The sequence below is a fragment of the Radiomyces spectabilis genome (genome assembly GCF_025331425.1).
Source record: "Radiomyces spectabilis strain NRRL 2753 chromosome Unknown BYT42scaffold_11, whole genome shotgun sequence".
Lineage (NCBI taxonomy): Eukaryota > Fungi > Mucoromycota > Mucoromycetes > Mucorales > Radiomycetaceae > Radiomyces > Radiomyces spectabilis.
In genome coordinates this window covers 351,019-367,530 of record NW_026251936.1, presented here as the reverse complement: position 1 = coordinate 367,530, position 16,512 = coordinate 351,019, and the positions used below count along the sequence as shown (strand labels likewise).

The 16,512-nt window shown below is 42.0% G+C and overlaps 4 protein-coding genes across 4 annotated transcripts; 2 read left to right on the top strand and 2 right to left on the bottom strand.

The window, feature by feature from the left end:
* The first annotated feature begins 7,670 nt into the window (after positions 1-7,670).
* BYT42DRAFT_580287 (cytochrome b-c1 complex subunit Rieske) lies at positions 7,671-8,881 on the top strand. Its single transcript, XM_051569487.1, has 4 exons — positions 7,671-7,929; positions 8,023-8,449; positions 8,523-8,647; positions 8,749-8,881. The coding sequence occupies exons 1-4, from the start codon at positions 7,719-7,721 to the stop codon at positions 8,784-8,786; spliced, it is 801 nt and encodes a 266-aa protein (XP_051420454.1). The 5' UTR covers positions 7,671-7,718; the 3' UTR covers positions 8,787-8,881.
* A 148-nt stretch (positions 8,882-9,029) lies between these two features.
* Positions 9,030-11,598, top strand: BYT42DRAFT_580286 (uncharacterized protein). Its single transcript, XM_051569486.1, has 3 exons — positions 9,030-9,841; positions 9,973-10,131; positions 10,212-11,598. Exons 1-3 carry the CDS (start codon positions 9,187-9,189, stop codon positions 11,480-11,482), a joined length of 2,085 nt encoding a protein of 694 aa, XP_051420453.1. The 5' UTR covers positions 9,030-9,186; the 3' UTR covers positions 11,483-11,598.
* BYT42DRAFT_580283 (acyl transferase/acyl hydrolase/lysophospholipase) lies at positions 11,580-14,422 on the bottom strand. Its single transcript, XM_051569485.1, has 7 exons — positions 14,002-14,422; positions 13,849-13,937; positions 13,450-13,781; positions 12,820-13,376; positions 12,506-12,747; positions 12,264-12,423; positions 11,580-12,163 (listed from the first exon to the last, which is right to left on the bottom strand). Exons 1-7 carry the CDS (start codon positions 14,350-14,352, stop codon positions 11,612-11,614), a joined length of 2,283 nt encoding a protein of 760 aa, XP_051420452.1. The 5' UTR covers positions 14,353-14,422; the 3' UTR covers positions 11,580-11,611.
* Positions 14,423-15,206: 784 nt separating this feature from the next.
* On the bottom strand, positions 15,207-16,367 carry BYT42DRAFT_580282 (uncharacterized protein). Its single transcript, XM_051569484.1, has one exon. The coding sequence runs from the start codon at positions 15,935-15,937 to the stop codon at positions 15,482-15,484; it is 456 nt and encodes a 151-aa protein (XP_051420451.1). The 5' UTR covers positions 15,938-16,367; the 3' UTR covers positions 15,207-15,481.
* Between the last annotated feature and the right edge of the window lie 145 nt (positions 16,368-16,512).

Below are 16,512 nucleotides of genomic sequence, written 5' to 3'. Positions count from 1 at the left end.
GATGAGGGCACCGTGTGGTACTCATCCGAACAATGTCGTCGATGGCCAAACAGTCGTTGATCGTTCATTCCAGGTTTGCTATCTATATAAACGAAGCGTAGGGTTGTGTGTTAATTAAATGGCGGAGGTCAACAAGATACACTGCATGACGTACCTTGAAGTGTGGGTGTGTCAACACCCTGGAGCATGAGATGAATCGAAGGAAGTTTGGGTTTTTCCGACTGCATGGTGTAAAAGTATGATCTTTTTTGTTTTTTCTGTTCTTTTTTGCGTGACGAAGGAGCTTGAGAGATGGAATAGAATGAGATCGAGAAAAGATTTAGTGAAAAGAAGAAAAAAGGAATGGAGATAAAAAAAAAATCAATATAAAAAGAGTAGAAGGAAGAAAACAAAAAATTATTGCAAATGAGGGGAAATTCTTTCAATTTAAAGACGATCCAATGCCATCATCAAGACACACAACAAGGTGAGATTTGTTGTAATATTGATTGATGGATGGTGTCACAAATACACTATTTTGGATACAAAGGATATTTATAAAATGAAAGAGCGCCACTCTCGGACTATCCATTTTTGATCTCTTTCTCGTGGGTCGCTCTGCCAAATGTGAATCGGTTGATCCCTGGCTGCAAGCCAGTTTGCCTGAAAAGTTATGGTTACACAGACCATCTCTTTTTTTTCCAATCCTCATCACTATGGTGTTCATATGTCATCACCTTGACAGCTCTTGAAGCATAGAGTAGTTTGGAAATCATGAACCCTTGATTTTACCAGATTTTGTCATTATTGCGTATGCGGGAATATATACGAGTTGTAAAAAAGAAAACGGGGACCGTGTGATGATCGCGGACAAAACATGCAGCATCAGCGAAGGATTCTTTTGTAACACAGAACCCTGATCTCAAAGGGGGGTTAGATCAATATGATTTACTTTATTTATCGGTTCTAAATTTTTTTTAGCTGCTGATCCTGATTTACAGCACCATGCATGCATGCATGCCTCTTTCATTAACGCTTCGGATGTTGATCCTTTTTAGTTTTCTTTTTTTGGATCCAAGGCAAAAAAAGGAGTCCTCAAAGTGGAGTGTGAAAAAAAAAAAAAGATCAACTGCCGATGTGCGATCTCATTTTCCCATTTTACCAGGAGCCGAAATTAATCCGTCTTTTCAAGCACCAAAAGAAGAACAGCGCTTTTTGAGCAAGTCAAGATATCAGCAGCCACAATTGCTAGTGTCGTGTAGCAAAGATGAACTGACTATGCAGCTGTATAATTTTTTTTTTCATCGGCAGAACGCTAAAAAAAAAATTTGGGTCTTTTTCCCAGTCGAAGACTGGCATCTCCAGCCCAAGGTTCTGCAAACACAGAAAATTGATTATCCGCCAATGCAAATGGGGAATCACTCGACGATCGCACCGTTCTCTTAAAAAAAAAACCGTTTACAAAAACAGTTGAACTTGTCCGGCCCCTTTTTTCCTGCTTCTCATTGTTTATGAATTCGTGCTTTGCAGCACAAAAAGGTAGGGCATTGCTTTGAGGTTGGATGATGGTACAAGTTGGATCCTTTTTTTTTTTCGTGGATTCAGAGTAAGCACTGACCAGTCAGTCAAATCAACGGATGCCACTTATTGGATTCTTGGACGATCCATGTTTGGTCAAGCGTGGGCAAGAAATATGCTGACTGTGGAAGCGGAAAGGAAAAACGTAACGTGGCGTCACAACTTTAAACACCTATCGACCAAGTTCCGCTGATAAATAAAGGAATCGAACATCCGTGAAACATTGACATTTCATGGCACCCTATGGCAAAAATGGGAGACACGTGGTACAAAAAAATAAAGGTCTCAGTAGCTTATTCAGATGTTGCTCATTGCTTATTTTATCCAAGCCGCTGCTGACTCAAATTTATTTCCACTGGAAAAGGAGAATCATTATTGGTAATAGAGTAAATTGCTCAGGATCGCCGTATGCAAACCATGTGATCTACCATAGCAAAAGCCGTGTCCGTTGCTAACGAAATAAATCCATGCCGATCTAAATAACCATTGAGCTTTGTACTTCATATTTACTACTAAATGGGCTGTGGAAGATTCTCTGCCGACTAACGTTGTAGAATGATTGATACCACATGGCAAAAATCATCAATATCATATGACACGCTTTGTACTCTTTGTTCCGTTACAGTGAAAAGATGAAGCGACACCGTAAAAAGAACGATCACGCTATTACTGGTTGTATGTAGCCCCACAAATAGAATAGCTGATGGGGTTCTCGAAGGGGTTTCCTGCTGTCTTCGTTAAAACAAACCACATATTCCACTACCAATCCCTCGTATCACAGCATTTATTTTGAACTTGATCGCACCTTGTGCATCCATCATATCGACTCTTTTTTTTGTCTCGGATAAATCAGAATCTCAAAGGTTCCACACACCTGAGCAAAAACCGCAATCTCTCTTCCTTCTAAATCCCATTATCTCGCTGTGGTCGGACTATGATGTTTTTGACATTTGGTCACTTTTATATCGGATACGCCTGTCTCTCCAGGGGAAGAAGAAAACCTGCCATCATAAGAATACTACCCTGGAAGCACAAAAAACGTCTATTCCAGTCCGGTATCCAAATCTCTCGTATCACGTCTCACTTGTCAGGATATCCCAGCTTTTCAGTTACGACGTTCTAATCACTTGATCCCAAATTATGAAGGCTTTTTTTTTGGAAATCGATGCAACATGTTTGGTTTTTGCAAACCTTTCGTTTGAAGCATTCTGAGCTCAATAGATGTCGATTTGAATCAAAAAAAAAAGGAGCTTGCCCTTTGCAGTGTCGCATGATCGGACAAACTGGTTCCAGTCTAACGTGACTACTCAAGGTTAACTTATGGAGACATGTTATGCTCGATTTTCCTGTGGTGAGGTGCACACCATGGTGATGAAGAACGGTGAAAAGCTCGCTGATCTCTAGCAAAGTCGGTTGCAGAATGTCTGTATTGAGGCACCAGTCGCTGACTTGTCTTGTACTGTTTCTGGCTGCCTTCTCGCAAACTTTTACGCAAAGCTGTTGGTTGTCAGTTCCACAGTCACTCCACGCAAAACAATTAAGTTGTTTTTGAGATCGTTAGGACTTCACAAAGACAATAATATTTGATGATCAAACCAAGTCAATGGCTCTGGACCTTTCTAGTGTTTGTGTTTCAGAAATTTAGGAATCTGGTCAACATAAATAGGTGATGTATGCAAGCTTTATTGCATGAAGAGGGATTATTATATGTTGCCGATAGCTCAAAATATGCCTTCCCGGGCTCTTGGCTTGAGAAGATCACCTCACACTTTTCAAACGAAAAAGTGTCTTAGCCGAGAGTATACAAGATCATTGAAAATGTTGCATGCGCAAAATGTGTACGACTTTATTGCATACATCGTAGTTTCGCTTTATAAGCAAAGCGATTGTTAAAACATCGGTTATGGATTGATTAGACAGCAAACTCTTGTTCCGATAACACAGGATTGGTTGCCAAAGTCAGAGGAGCATTCGGACGGGCAGGCTACGGATGCCTGCCATGGTGTTCGCGCTTCGCATGCAGCGTATTCGTTGAAACCGCATGCCAATTCTCGACAAATGGGAGGAGAGCCTGTCCATCGAGCGCTGGCCAGTGTAGAGACAGCAAGCAAGGTTAAGCAAACGAGGGATAAATTTTTCGCCATGATATGGATCCGTCTAACATTGTCGTCCTCAGAGTTTAAATACCACAACATAAGGCACAATTCTGCCGACAGCGGACCGTGGTGGATAGATCTCGGTACGGATAATAGATCTTGGCCAGTCGGTATGACTATTTTCGCTTATGTAACTTTCTTTTCAGACCTGCAGTTGCATTGATGCATATAATATCCATGGGTGATTTCATGCATCATTTCATCTCTCTCATGCCAGACAACTCAAAACGTGTTGTAAAATATCAATATATATTTCATTTAATTATTCCTACCATTCATATTGCTTCATTAATGTAAGGAAATGTTATCATAACCGTATTGATTTAACACGTTGATTGTACAAAAGTATCACGCATATCTTAATTCGCTTTGTCCATAATCTGGTATCAGGAATAATAAGAATCGGACGCAGTCGGTTACAAAATAATCATGATAACCAACGCTTGAGCAGCTCGGATAGTGTCTCTGTATGGAGGTTCAACCGATACCATTGGCGAATTGCTCACGGCTTCAAAGTACATCAGCTGGACAAAGTGGAGAGATGATTTTACGGCTTATTGTATTTTTATCTTTCTTCTTTGTTTTTGTTTTTTTTTAAAAAAAAAAAGAATTCACCGTTTCTTGTTAGCCACAAACTTGATGATCCTAAATCAGGCGTCAAATCTACTGTATCTTACTTTTTAATGCATGGGTTGTTTCTCTGTGGTTTTTCTTCCAGGCTTATTTCGAATCTTATCATTTTCGTTTACACCTCCTAATAAAGTAAGGCTTAGGTGCACTTATGAATAGCTACAAGTATATTTTAACATTGATAAAGCCATCAAACGGATAGCGAAATTACCAAGTTTGACCGCGACTTAAATCTTCGTACCATAATCCGTAGGAGTGATTTGCTGGCATTACGCAAACCATATCCAAGCCTTTCCGCTCAAGCTTGTCATTGATGACAATATGGTGGAAATGAATTCAGGATGTCAACTATTATGTGTACACTCATACAACGCTACTGGAGTAAACCTCTCACTCTTGCTCCTAAGAAGTATGTTCATAACAGAAACAAAACTGGCTGATATATCTGATAGGATCGAAATATGTAAGATAGGGTCAAAGATGTCAAAGAGACTGAAAAAATAGGTTTACTTATTAACAATGAACACTGATGGGATATTCATGCGAGTCCCGAGTGATCGCCTCTTTAAAGGTGAGTTTCCGATAGAAAGAACGATGACTTGGTCTGAGGAGAAGATGATGGTCGGTAGAAAGAATGTTCAGACTTGTGGGAAACTTTTGGAAAAATGTATTCCATGTCAAATGAGAGGTCGGATTGTGATGTCCGTGTGGGATATGTACTTGATCATGTTGGAATACAACACTGGCAAAACGATCACCCCGTCTTGGTAAATTGTACTTTTCCTAATAACATACATATACAGTATCTCTTTCTGTTATTAGCGCTCATTCCACAGTCTTCGAAAATCAACAATCCAATATTCTAGAACTTCCTAGTGTTTTCCATTGGTTCAATAATTTAGGAAGCTGGTCAACGTAAATGGGTGATGTATGCGCTTTGAGAAGATCACAGCACACTTTTCCAAAACGAAAAAAAAAAAAAAAAAAAAAAAAAAATTGCCTTGGCGGACAATGTATGATTCCTGAAAATATGGCATGCGCAATATGTGTACGACTTTATTGCATACATCACAGCCTCGCTTTATTATAAGCAAAGCAGTTGAAACATCAGTTATTGTTTGCTTAAGAAGCCTATGGTTCATATAAGCAACAAATTCTTGATCCAGTCAAACAGGACTCGTCGCCAAAATCAGAGCGGCATTCGGGAGGGCAGACCTGGAATGCCGCTCGTGATGAATCTGCTGCGCATACTGCGTATTCGTTGAAACCACATGGACCTTGTTCGCAAAAGGGTGGGGGACGGCCTGACCATCGAGCGCTGGACAGTGCGGAGACACCAAGCAAGGATAAGCAAACGAGGAACAGATGTTTGCCATGATTGTCTACAATTTCGTCGTCAAGAGTAAATACCAAAAATAAGTCATGATTATGCCGGCAACGGGCCGCTACAATAGGGATTTTGGCCAATCGGTATGTTTGTTTTGCCTAGCTTCCTTCTCACACATGGGCTTGCATTGAGATGCATACACTATTCATGACTGATTCTGTGGAACGTCAACATCGTTTTCTTTTTCAGCGGTCGATTCGCTAGGGTGTAGGTACCATCGCATTGCTTGGGGCAACATGGCCCCAGAATATCTCGGAATACCGTGTCTACAAGTGGATTTTCAATAGCGCAATTGGGAGTTTTTGATGGTACGACGTATCCTCAATGTAAGCAGTTTGCCCCGGTAATCACGTTAAGAGTAAGTAATGCAACGTTCTGCCAGGGGTAGGGATCAGCTGATTCTGTTTGTTGATGTAAGAGTCAATCCCAGAGATCTCTTTGGCAAGCTGTTTCTTGGCTTGAGGAAATGCACTTTTTCAGTGACAAAAAAATGTGCCTTAGTCGAAAGTATACATTAGAAGATCAACGAAAGTATTGCATCGCAATGAGTGTACGATTTAATTGCATACACCATCGTCTCGCCTTATGAGCGAAGCGATCTAAGCAGCAATGATTGAGCGGATAAGCAGAAAATTCTTGTTCCGATCAAACAAGGGTCGTGCCAAAGTCAGAGCATTCTTTCGCGAAGGTGCTGGATATCCTCCCATGGTAACTCGCACTTCGCATGCTCCGTATTTTCTTAACCGCATTGTGATTCTTTGCAAAAGGTGCGGAGTCTGTTCATCGAACGCTGGACATTATGGAGACAGCAAGCAAGGATAAGTAAACGAGGGATAAATGTTTCGCCGTGATATGGATCTGATGTCTACATTTTCGTCCTCAGAGTTTTAAATACCATAAAATAACGCACAACTCTAACGACGACGGACCGTTACGAATAGATTTCGGCTCTGCTGATAGGAGATTGGGTCAGTCAATACAGTATGTTGAACGAATTTCGCCTTATGTAATTTTTTCTTTTCAGCCCTGCGTTTGATGTATACAGTATCCATGGGTGATTCCATGGATCCTTTTATCTCATCATGCCAGACAAAACTGAAAATTGTGTTGTAAAATATCAATATATAATTTCATTGGTGTTCATTTGATCACTCTTACTATTGTCGTTGTTACTAATGCAAGATAAAGTATGGTTATCCATCATAACCATATAAATATAACACGCAATCGGTTCAGAATAGTCAAGATAATCAACGTTTGGACAGCTCGGTGCAACACGTCTACTGTATGTGTGAAAGGTTCAATCAATGAATATCAGTGGCGGATGGCTCGCTGCTTTAAAGTGCAACATTTGAACACAGTTCCCAAGAGTTAGCAAGCAAAGAAAGTCATATTTGTACCGTATTTATGCGGAGTATGCAGCGATGCAATGGAAGTGCCATAAGATATAATATTTTTATCTTGCTTTCAGGACAATTTACTGGCAATGACGGCAAGAAGCCAAGGCTCATATATGTATACGATATAAAAGAGCATGTCTTTTACTCTATTTTAACATTGACTTGACCAGAAGACAACTTTTTGATAGAATGTACTTTTGATCTTTGCAGCCAATTTTAGTGCTATATCAATTTCATGCTCTTTTGTTCGTATCAGTTTCCCAGACTGCTTATTATTGCTCAGCAAGCGTCCAAGTTTCGCAAATAAATATTATATGATGAGTATTTTCATTCGGTTTAAGCTGGTCATCCCACTTGTTTATACGGTATGGTAGCCTTTTGTATTCCAGAACTGACAGTTTCAAAATTTCCAACGACTACTTGTCCAATCAAATCGAGCTGATGACGTAGAATTTTTTTTTTTTGGGTGCGGCTTGCCCGGTGGGACGAGCCTGGGGGACCCCGATTTTGGGTGTCCGCTTGTTGACTTGTTTTGTGGTTCTCTTTTTTATTTTTTCTTCAAACTTCTCCCCACTCTCTAGAATTAGCATGGCTTCGTTGTCGCGCTCCGTTGCGTCTGCCATCGTCAACCGTTCGTATGTGAACGTACCTGCATCGGCTCCCGCCTTGCAAAAGATTTTCCATGCGTCGTCCCATTCTTCCGAGGAAGAACATCACGAATCACCTTACAAACCATTGTTTGGTTCTTCCATTAAAGCTCGTTCCTCTGGTGGTTTGATCAGCCGATCCTCTGTCAATGGTAATTAAACTTGTACCCTTTCTTTTTTTTTTTTTTTTGCTTTTCAGTGAACAGCTTGTCTGACTCATTTTCATGTTTTATATTTTTGTTTAGTGGCTCCCGTCAACGATTTCCAGTTGCGTCGTAACCACACCACCACCGTTCCCGACTTTTCGAAATACAAGAAGACCCAAACCGGTGGCGACAGCAGCCGTGCGTTTGCATACATGATGGTCGGTACCACCAGTTTAATCAGTGCCGCCGGTGCTCAAGCCACCGTCAGCGATTTCTTGGCCAACATGTCCGCTTCCGCTGATGTGTTGGCTTTGGCCAAGGCCGAAGTCGATTTAGCTTCTATTCCCGAAGGCAAGAACGTTACCATCAAGTGGAGAGGCAAGCCCGTTTTCATTCGTCACCGTACTCAAGACGAAATTGCCGAAGCCAATCAAGTTAATGTTCAAGAACTCCGTGATCCCCAACAAGATGCCGAACGCGTCAAGAAACCCGAATGGCTCGTCATGTTGGGTGTTTGCACTCACTTGTAAGTTTCAAAAAATTAGAGTGTGTGTCAGAAATGCTGATATGGAATTGCTTTTTTATTTACAAAAAAAAAGGGGTTGTGTCCCGATCGGTGAAGCCGGTGATTATGGCGGTTGGTACTGCCCATGCCACGGTTCTCACTACGATATCTCGGGCCGTATTCGCAAGGGTCCCGCTCCCCTCAACTTGGAAATTCCTGGTACGTTGGAAAATCAGAGTGTGATGATCCACATTGATGCAATGTGCCATATGAAAAAAATGGACCAATATTTTTAACGCATCCTCCTTTTTTTTTTGTAGAATATAACTTTTCCGAAGATAAGCTCATTATCGGTTAGAGAAACACCATCCTTAATTAAATAAATGCACATTGTTAGTTTTGTTAGATTTCTTTACGGTGGAGTATCGAACAAGTGTGAGACTTCAAAATAGGGTTCAAATTTTCTTTATTTTCTTTCATTTGCCACGGTTGGTCCATATTAGGCGATCGTTTTTTGAGTGCAACATAGCACATGTTTAGACTGACCAAGACAGCCAAAAGTCAGAGTTGAATCGTGCCACACTGATTTTCTTTGACCTTTATTATTCCTCTCTTTCTTTTTCTCCAACTTTGGACTATTTCTTTTCCCTTCTTTTTTACTCTCTTTCCTTGAGCTGCTGTTTTTTTGTCGGCTTTAGCTTGTAATTTTTTTGTTTCTATTTTGGTTCATTTGAACATCAGCGGATGCTGCTTTTATAATGGACTCATCGTCCGTATACCCTTTTTCCGCCAACGCTCCATTCCGCCAACCCATTGTAATTATACACATTGCTTCGATGGCTACTGGTTTCCTCGGATTTTATCCATTCGCCTTGATCCAAGGCATTCGTCGCCATCGCAAATGGCATTTCGTTACCGTGATTACCGGCACGCTATTTGCCCTGATAGGATTGGTCACAGGCTGGTTGATCCGCGCCGACACGGTCACTTTTGAAACACTACTACTACGGATTTTGGGATCGGCTTTATTCGTATTGCTGTTGCTGCAAATCACTTTGGGAGTATATAAAGCGGTTGTTTCCAAAGGATTACTCGAATCGCCTTCATATTATTCCAAGCTGTCGTTCATAGGTCAATGGCTAAGCTGTTTACCTGCATATACACATCTGGGGTTAGGCTGGTGTATCCTTTTCGTCGCTTACGGATACATGGTTGGCTGTCTGCTGTTCTTCACAGAAAATGTGACCAGTGCAACCTTGCTGTGTATAGCTATAGGAAGCGGGTTTCTTGGCTACGGTATGGTTGCATTGCTGCATTTGATGAATATCTTCAAATTACCACGTGCATCCACGCCTGAATATTATGAAGGACTGCTCATGACCTTGTGGGGAATCATCACTCTGTTGAATGCAAGTAAGTTAAATGGGAGGGTCCAATTTTTTTCTTTATGGTTGCTCCTTGGTCGTTTATTTTTTTTCTTCTCGATTTCACTCTTACCTAATTCAAAAATGATCTTCGTTTTTGCCTGGTTCTCGAACGGTTAGACGTTCCGATCCTGGGTTCCGATTGGTGCGCTCTGAATTTAGGGCTTCTCTGGCTTACCGGCGGGATTTTCTCTGTTACCCTTAGTATGCAAACATGGATGACAGCACTGCGAGAACGAAATATTCTCAACGCCATTATTATATGTTTCACAGGCAAAGGTAATTTTTTTGGACGCCATTCATGTAATTTCGCCCCTGAGAAAAAAAATTTTATGCTCAATTGTGTTCGTCAAATTTAGCCATTTTGGCAGGGTCCAACAATGACGAATACGCCGTAACCGTGCATACCATGTTGGGTTCTATGATGATGATAGGCGCGGTGGCACGCATCTTCCAAATCATATTTCGACGCTCACCAGCGGATAATTTGCCACGACTGATTTCACGCGCTTCAGGCTCCGTCGATCCCAACGATGCCGAGGAACTGTACGAAGACGATGACGAGGATGAGGTGGACCCTAACCGACGGGCCAATATCTATCGTTCGACTTATCAACAGTTAACGGGACAACATATTGCTTCGTGCAAGCATACCTCGGTATTTGCATCCATTACCGTGGCTTGCGGATTATTAGCTGCTCTCATGGCCATGACGAGCGGGTTTTTATTTATAGGCGCCAGTGCCGATTGGATCGCTCACATGCACTACTACCTCCCCGATCCCATCACCTACGTTAACATCGTCGTCGCGTTAGCATTTTTGTGGGGGGCCTACATCATGGCCTTGTGCACAATCTACAAAACGACGCGGACCGTGCCTCCGGTGTACGAATACCTAAGCATGACCGAGGTCGGCCTTCCATCTACCGTGCAGGATGTCAGCGCATTGGATATCGCCACCTGTCAGCGTGAAACGGCCGCATCGGGATTGTCACGCAGCCGATCGCTCCCTTCCCGAGGATCATCCCATCGTCAGGACAGTATCGAACAACGAACCATGCGTCCGTCACAGTACCGTGCCAAACGACGGTCATTACTCGTAAGCTCTCCGACGAACCATCGCGATACCATCTTATCCGCACACAAAGGCAACCGTGCACGTTCATCTTCTTGTTTCGGGGTAGGTGGTGTCCTGCCTGATGAGCTGCACCACGCATACGCAATTTCCGATTCGTCTGGTCCATGCCGGTCGTGGTTGTCCAACGGATCGGCTACATCGGCCGCCAGTGCGGTTTCTTCGGTTTCCTTTGCTTCTTCTCTGTCGACCGATTCTCCGCAACGAGCGTCGCTCTACACTGATTACAACCACGTTACCAGTCCTGCCGAAGACTCATTCCCGGATCATCAGCTGTCGCAAGCTTACATGCGCAAGACCGAAAGTGGCAGGCGTAAAGAGCGGCAGCACCAAATGAAAACCACAAAGCCCCATTCCCAGTATTCTCATGTTACAGGAGCCGAAGACGCACATAGTAGCAACAACAGCAGCAGTAGCAGTTTTTCCGAATCCGGCTCCATAGGTAAATACTATGCCACTGAACGGAATAGCAGTGATAGTCATGTTTGTCAATAAGTTTTTCTTTATATACCAATGCATTTTCAATGTAATTAAAAAAATTGTTCATTTTTTGCTTGTTTTCCCTGAATTCTTTTTCTACAGTGTAACTAGGTTTTTTTTTTTTTTTTTTTGTATTTCCAATGTTTACAATTCATCCATATCGTCGTCCGATTCATCGCCTTCATCTTCCACATCCTCTTCAAACTCTTCTTGTTCTTTCTCCTTCATGGATTCCGGTTGCTGGGCAGTGATTTCTTCTCCTCCAATGACTTGCCTTCGATCAGTGAATTGAGCCAAGAATTTTCGTCGTCGATCTTGTTCCTTTTGCGTGGCTTTATCCATGGCTTCTGGGCTGTCGGTGCGGTGACCTGTCAAGAATTGACGTTCGTCACCACTGCCTGAAGCGTCATCGCTTGTGGTGCCTCCCGCAGAGTAAACGCGTTCTTTGTCGTCCACTTGTTTTCGAAGAAGCTCAATTTCCAGATCGGATTTATCACGCTTGGCTTTGCGACTCATTCGATGAACCACCAGCAGATCCCGCCGCGCTTTGGTAATAGCCGATTCAATTCGAAGCCTGTTTGCAATCATTGAAACTTTTGGCCACGTTCTTTGTCTCCCAGAAAGCATCAGTTTCGTGAGCCTCTTTTCGTCAGGATCCGCCATCGTGTACAACCAGTCCGATAGTCCTGCCTTTGGCTGTCATCGTATGTTCAGTATGAGTTTCTTTTTTTTTTTTTTTTTTTTTTTTTTTTTTTTTTTTTTTTTACTCCAAGGACGCTCCATGACAATAGCTTACCAGAATCGTAACGTTGCCGTCAAACTTTTGTAACCATATGGAACTCCAATCTTGTTCCAATAATTTCGGCAGCAAATCCAAATCTCTTAGCACCTTGAGCCACTTGGACAAATCCAACTTCAAAATCTGCTCAATAGTAGAAGCCAAAAATCCTCCGCGCCTACAACAAATTGGCAGGTGTGAATATCGATACGTTTGCAAATTGCAAAAATCCGCCCTCTTTGTTCTTGATCGTTTCTTACCATCCAGTACCGGCACGATGTGTCACGGGTCGTCCCGGGCTGCCTTGATTAGCGTAGAAAAAGATGTGGACATGCGGATTTACTTGACTAACCACCGTATAATTGACGTTAAAGTGGTTATGCAACGCTTGAGTGGGAATGTCGGTGCGCAGACTGCCGTCCTTGAACTTGTGTCCGTAATTGTAAGGAATCAGATGCTTGGATTTGGCGACTTTTTGCATCAGCACCACTGGGTTCAATATCTATCATTGTTGTAATAAGCATTGATTATTTTGATCTTCTCTTGATGGAACTATAAAATGCGGTTGATTTACCCCGGGAATGGCAGCTGAAGCAAGAATGGCACTCCAAATCACGCAATTAGGGGCGGTAATATAGTTGAGCAATTTTGGCGGTGAATGTGGATCAAATGGAATCACCGATACATTGAAGATGCGACCGGTGCGCTCATACGCTTCTTTGAAAGTGAGAGAGCCTCGGCAGAACCACATAGCTTCTCGGCACCATTGCTCGCTATCAAACAAAGCACCTGTACTTGCATATCGTCTTAATTTAACAAACCAAGAATCCTGGCATATGCGTATCCGCTCGGCCAGTTCTGGTGTCAACACTTGTCGCAATTCTTCATCCGTGCGCGTACACACAATAGCGCCCATCAAGGAACCCGCCGAAGTTCCGGTGATGATAGCAGGCAATAGGTTTTGATCAAGCAATGCACGGATTACACCGAGATGAAAGTACCCGAAACCAGCCCCACCTGATAAGCAGAACGCGGTTCTTCCGTAATTCTTGGCATATAATTTGAAAGCGAGTCGCTTCTCTTCCGAGGAGATGTGCGGATTCACCACCAATGCGTCGATGGCTTGGGTTACTAATTTGGTAATAATAGGTTTTAATTTCATCAACGATGCACTCACATAGGCTATGCTCTGTCCGCTACTTACCTTCCTCAACATATTCTTCCACGAGACGCTTGGTCCCGTGATAGGTGTTACTGTACAATTTCGTATTTTCAATTCCGGAAAAGTTTTGTTTCAAACAAGCATATAGAACATCTTTCAACATGGAAGCATCTTCGGCTTTCTCGCTTTTCCTGAACTGCCGAAGACTCCGCACGACTTTTTGGATCAATCGATAATCGTAGAAACCGTAAGCGGCGGTTTCTTTCCATCGATCTTTTCCCATGTACCTGTCCAATGCATCAGCGGCTCGACACCATTCTTCGTACGTTGTCGCTGCACGCAATGCATTACGCAATCGGCCACGTTTACCTCGCCTGCGATTCTCGGTTAAAAAAGGAAAAGGTGGAATTGATCATAAATTTTTTTGTCATCAGATCTTACCAACTAAAGGTGCTTTCCCACAATCGTACCGTTTGACGTAATCCCAAATATAGCAATAATTCGGTAAAGATAACAGCACAAATGCCAAACTTTAAAACAAGAAACAGTCAATATGAATCTCAACCAACGCATTAATATCTATCACTGACTGACCATTAAAGGATATTGTAAAAGTGTATAAGATATGCCTCTGGGTTTTGAATCCGGGTCCCGGGTTCTTCGTCTCGACTTCTTCTTTTTTTCGGAAGTACCACGCAATGGTATAAACTCGCTGGAAGCAGAAATATATTCAGCAGTGGATTCTGACCCACTGAGAGGATCGTAAGCTAGTGCCCGTACGAAATCGGCCACATGCTCTTCATTTACATGCTCCAACTCGAATTCGTGTGGATGGAAGAAGTCTTTGTGGTGAGGTTGAGCCGGACCCGTGCCAGCCAAGTCGCCGTTCTGGTATTCGGTTTCTAATGAAGAACCGTTGGTCGCTCTTTTCCGAGATTCGTTCATGAGGTAAAAGGTAAAAAGACGTAATCGTAATGGCTTCAAAGAAGGGAGGTTTTTTTTTGTGGACAATTTTTCACTAGTGCATTTCCGGGTCATGACGATCGGGCCAATCATACGCGGAGATTTAAATGGCCAGATTCACCATTGTGATTCTGCATGATACAAACTTTTTGCATTTTTACCCAACAACCGGCGGATGGCGAAAATTTCCAAATTCTCATTGACATGAGCAGCATACAGCCTAATTATTGAAGTGAACTCTTACAAACTGTCGCCCTTACATGATTATTAGAAATATAGTATAGTACATCTGATCCGTTATTCCTCGGCTTTTTTTTCCCCTGATTTCTTCAACTGCGGTTGGTTCTTTGAAAAGCGATCAGACAAGAATTCCAATTGAATCATCCAAGACCCAATCTAATTTATGCGTGCCAGGTTTTAAAAGAACACAACTTAAATACTGTACACTAATTCTAACAACTGTAAATCATCCATATGTACTGTATGCATTGATATCTGTAGTACTATGTATATCCAGCATAATGAACTCATAATTCATAGCGTGTTCTGTCAAATGATGGAAGGGGGAAACTGAAAGTCAGAGGCGAGCATTCAAAAGCCCGTTTACTGTTGCTTATATGAACATGCTGCTCCATAATTATCTGAATTTATGAGGTATTTTTTTTTCCAATGGGCTAGTCTCTTTCATCCTGGAAGCTAGTAGCTATGTACAGATCATTACCCTTTTTTTTCCAACTGTTACCTTTGAAAAAGGTATTTTTTCGTAATCTGTACTGTATTTTATCTCCTGCTCTAAACTATCAGAACAAGGTACGACTTGCGTTGCTGGTAATTGTCACTCATCAAAATTTTCAAACGTGTGCCGCATTTTATTGCAACATTAAAATTGGGTAAAGAGGCTAAACTATATTTGGAAATTACGCCATCTGGCAAAACTATACTGAGATTATAACCTTTTGTAACGAAATGCAGATGAGCAAGGATTCATTTTACTCGGTTGGAGTTATTGTCAGGTTACAATGTAGAAACTACTAATACCACAAGCTTTTATTTACCAGTGCCATGTAAAATGGACGTCAATAGAGCATAAAACAGTAATAAGTATACATGTTTAACGAATACAGCACTGTTTAAAGACCTCCCTGGACAGATCACAATCATCGCCAAATTCTCCGCATGCTGATGGGCACTCCTTGGCCTCTTCTGCTGTACGTGCAAAGCATATCGGGTGCCTGTCCACATAAGTAATTGGGCAGTCCCGTTCAGTGTGTAAGCAACCGGGCCTGGTGCCAATCCACTCAGCCGTTATCACGTTGAAAGTTACAACAAAAAACAGTAAAAGTACCAATGCGTGCTTTGCCATAATACGAAAGGATGGTAGGATAGTTGTATTTTCAAGCACTTCGCAATGCTTGATTTCCTCTTCTTTAAGTAGTTTTTTTTTCAAGCAGAAGTTCATTCCCTGGGCGAAACTTAATGCGAGGTGATTCTCATTGCCCCAAACTTTGTTTATCAAATAGTTATGCAAACGGAATAATGTCAAAAGTGCTAAAGGAAGTTGTGCCATATTCACCAATTACAATATTGCATATTCAAGCGAACGAAAGGTTACTGTATTTACAGATACTGCATTTCAATTTTGTGATTCATTGTCTTGCCGGATAATGTTAACGACTATCACGGATAATGATTATCTAGGAGGTTTTCCTGATTTGGAATGGCAAAGCATTCGTCTAGGTCAATCTTGCAGAACAAGAGGCCGCTCGGTTGTCGAGTAATTATCATTGATAATCGGGGGAAGGGTATGGGATTAGATATAGTCACCTGGTTTATAACTTGATGGGCATAGTTTTTTTTCAATTTTGAGTTCCGAACTGCACGGTGGCAAGTAAAAGATGATGCTCGATCGATCAATCGAATTATCAGAGACATGTAAAGTGAAAGCCCAGGAAGCACAAAACACTACTACTAAATAAAGAACACATGTTTAATGCTAAGGGTAGCATAGTTTAAAGCTTCTCGGAGTGACACAATCGTCATCAAATTCATCGCATACTGGTGAGCATTCTATCTAGGCATCTGCTACTGTATGTGCTATGCATATCAGTAACTTGCCGGTCTTTGAACAGTACAATGTGGTCA

Bases quoted from the DNA above. Each gene is read 5' to 3' on its own strand.
- BYT42DRAFT_580282 (XM_051569484.1), bottom strand. From the start codon at position 15,937: ATGGCACAACTTCCTTTAGCACTTTTGACATTATTCCGTTTGCATAAC.
- BYT42DRAFT_580283 (XM_051569485.1), bottom strand. From the start codon at position 14,352: ATGAACGAATCTCGGAAAAGAGCGACCAACGGTTCTTCATTAGAAACC. The intron at 12,424-12,505 runs GTAAGAAACGAT...AATTTGTTGTAG, and splicing joins CATCGTGCCGGTACTGGATG to GCGCGGAGGATTTTTGGCTT. The intron at 12,164-12,263 runs GTAAGCTATTGT...ATACGATGACAG, and splicing joins ACGGCAACGTTACGATTCTG to CCAAAGGCAGGACTATCGGA.
- BYT42DRAFT_580287 (XM_051569487.1), top strand. From the start codon at position 7,719: ATGGCTTCGTTGTCGCGCTCCGTTGCGTCTGCCATCGTCAACCGTTCG. The intron at 8,450-8,522 runs GTAAGTTTCAAA...ACAAAAAAAAAG, and splicing joins TTGGGTGTTTGCACTCACTT to GGGTTGTGTCCCGATCGGTG. The intron at 8,648-8,748 runs GTACGTTGGAAA...TTTTTTTTGTAG, and splicing joins CCTCAACTTGGAAATTCCTG to AATATAACTTTTCCGAAGAT.
- BYT42DRAFT_580286 (XM_051569486.1), top strand. From the start codon at position 9,187: ATGGACTCATCGTCCGTATACCCTTTTTCCGCCAACGCTCCATTCCGC. The intron at 9,842-9,972 runs GTAAGTTAAATG...TCGAACGGTTAG, and splicing joins CATCACTCTGTTGAATGCAA to ACGTTCCGATCCTGGGTTCC. The intron at 10,132-10,211 runs GTAATTTTTTTG...CGTCAAATTTAG, and splicing joins TATATGTTTCACAGGCAAAG to CCATTTTGGCAGGGTCCAAC.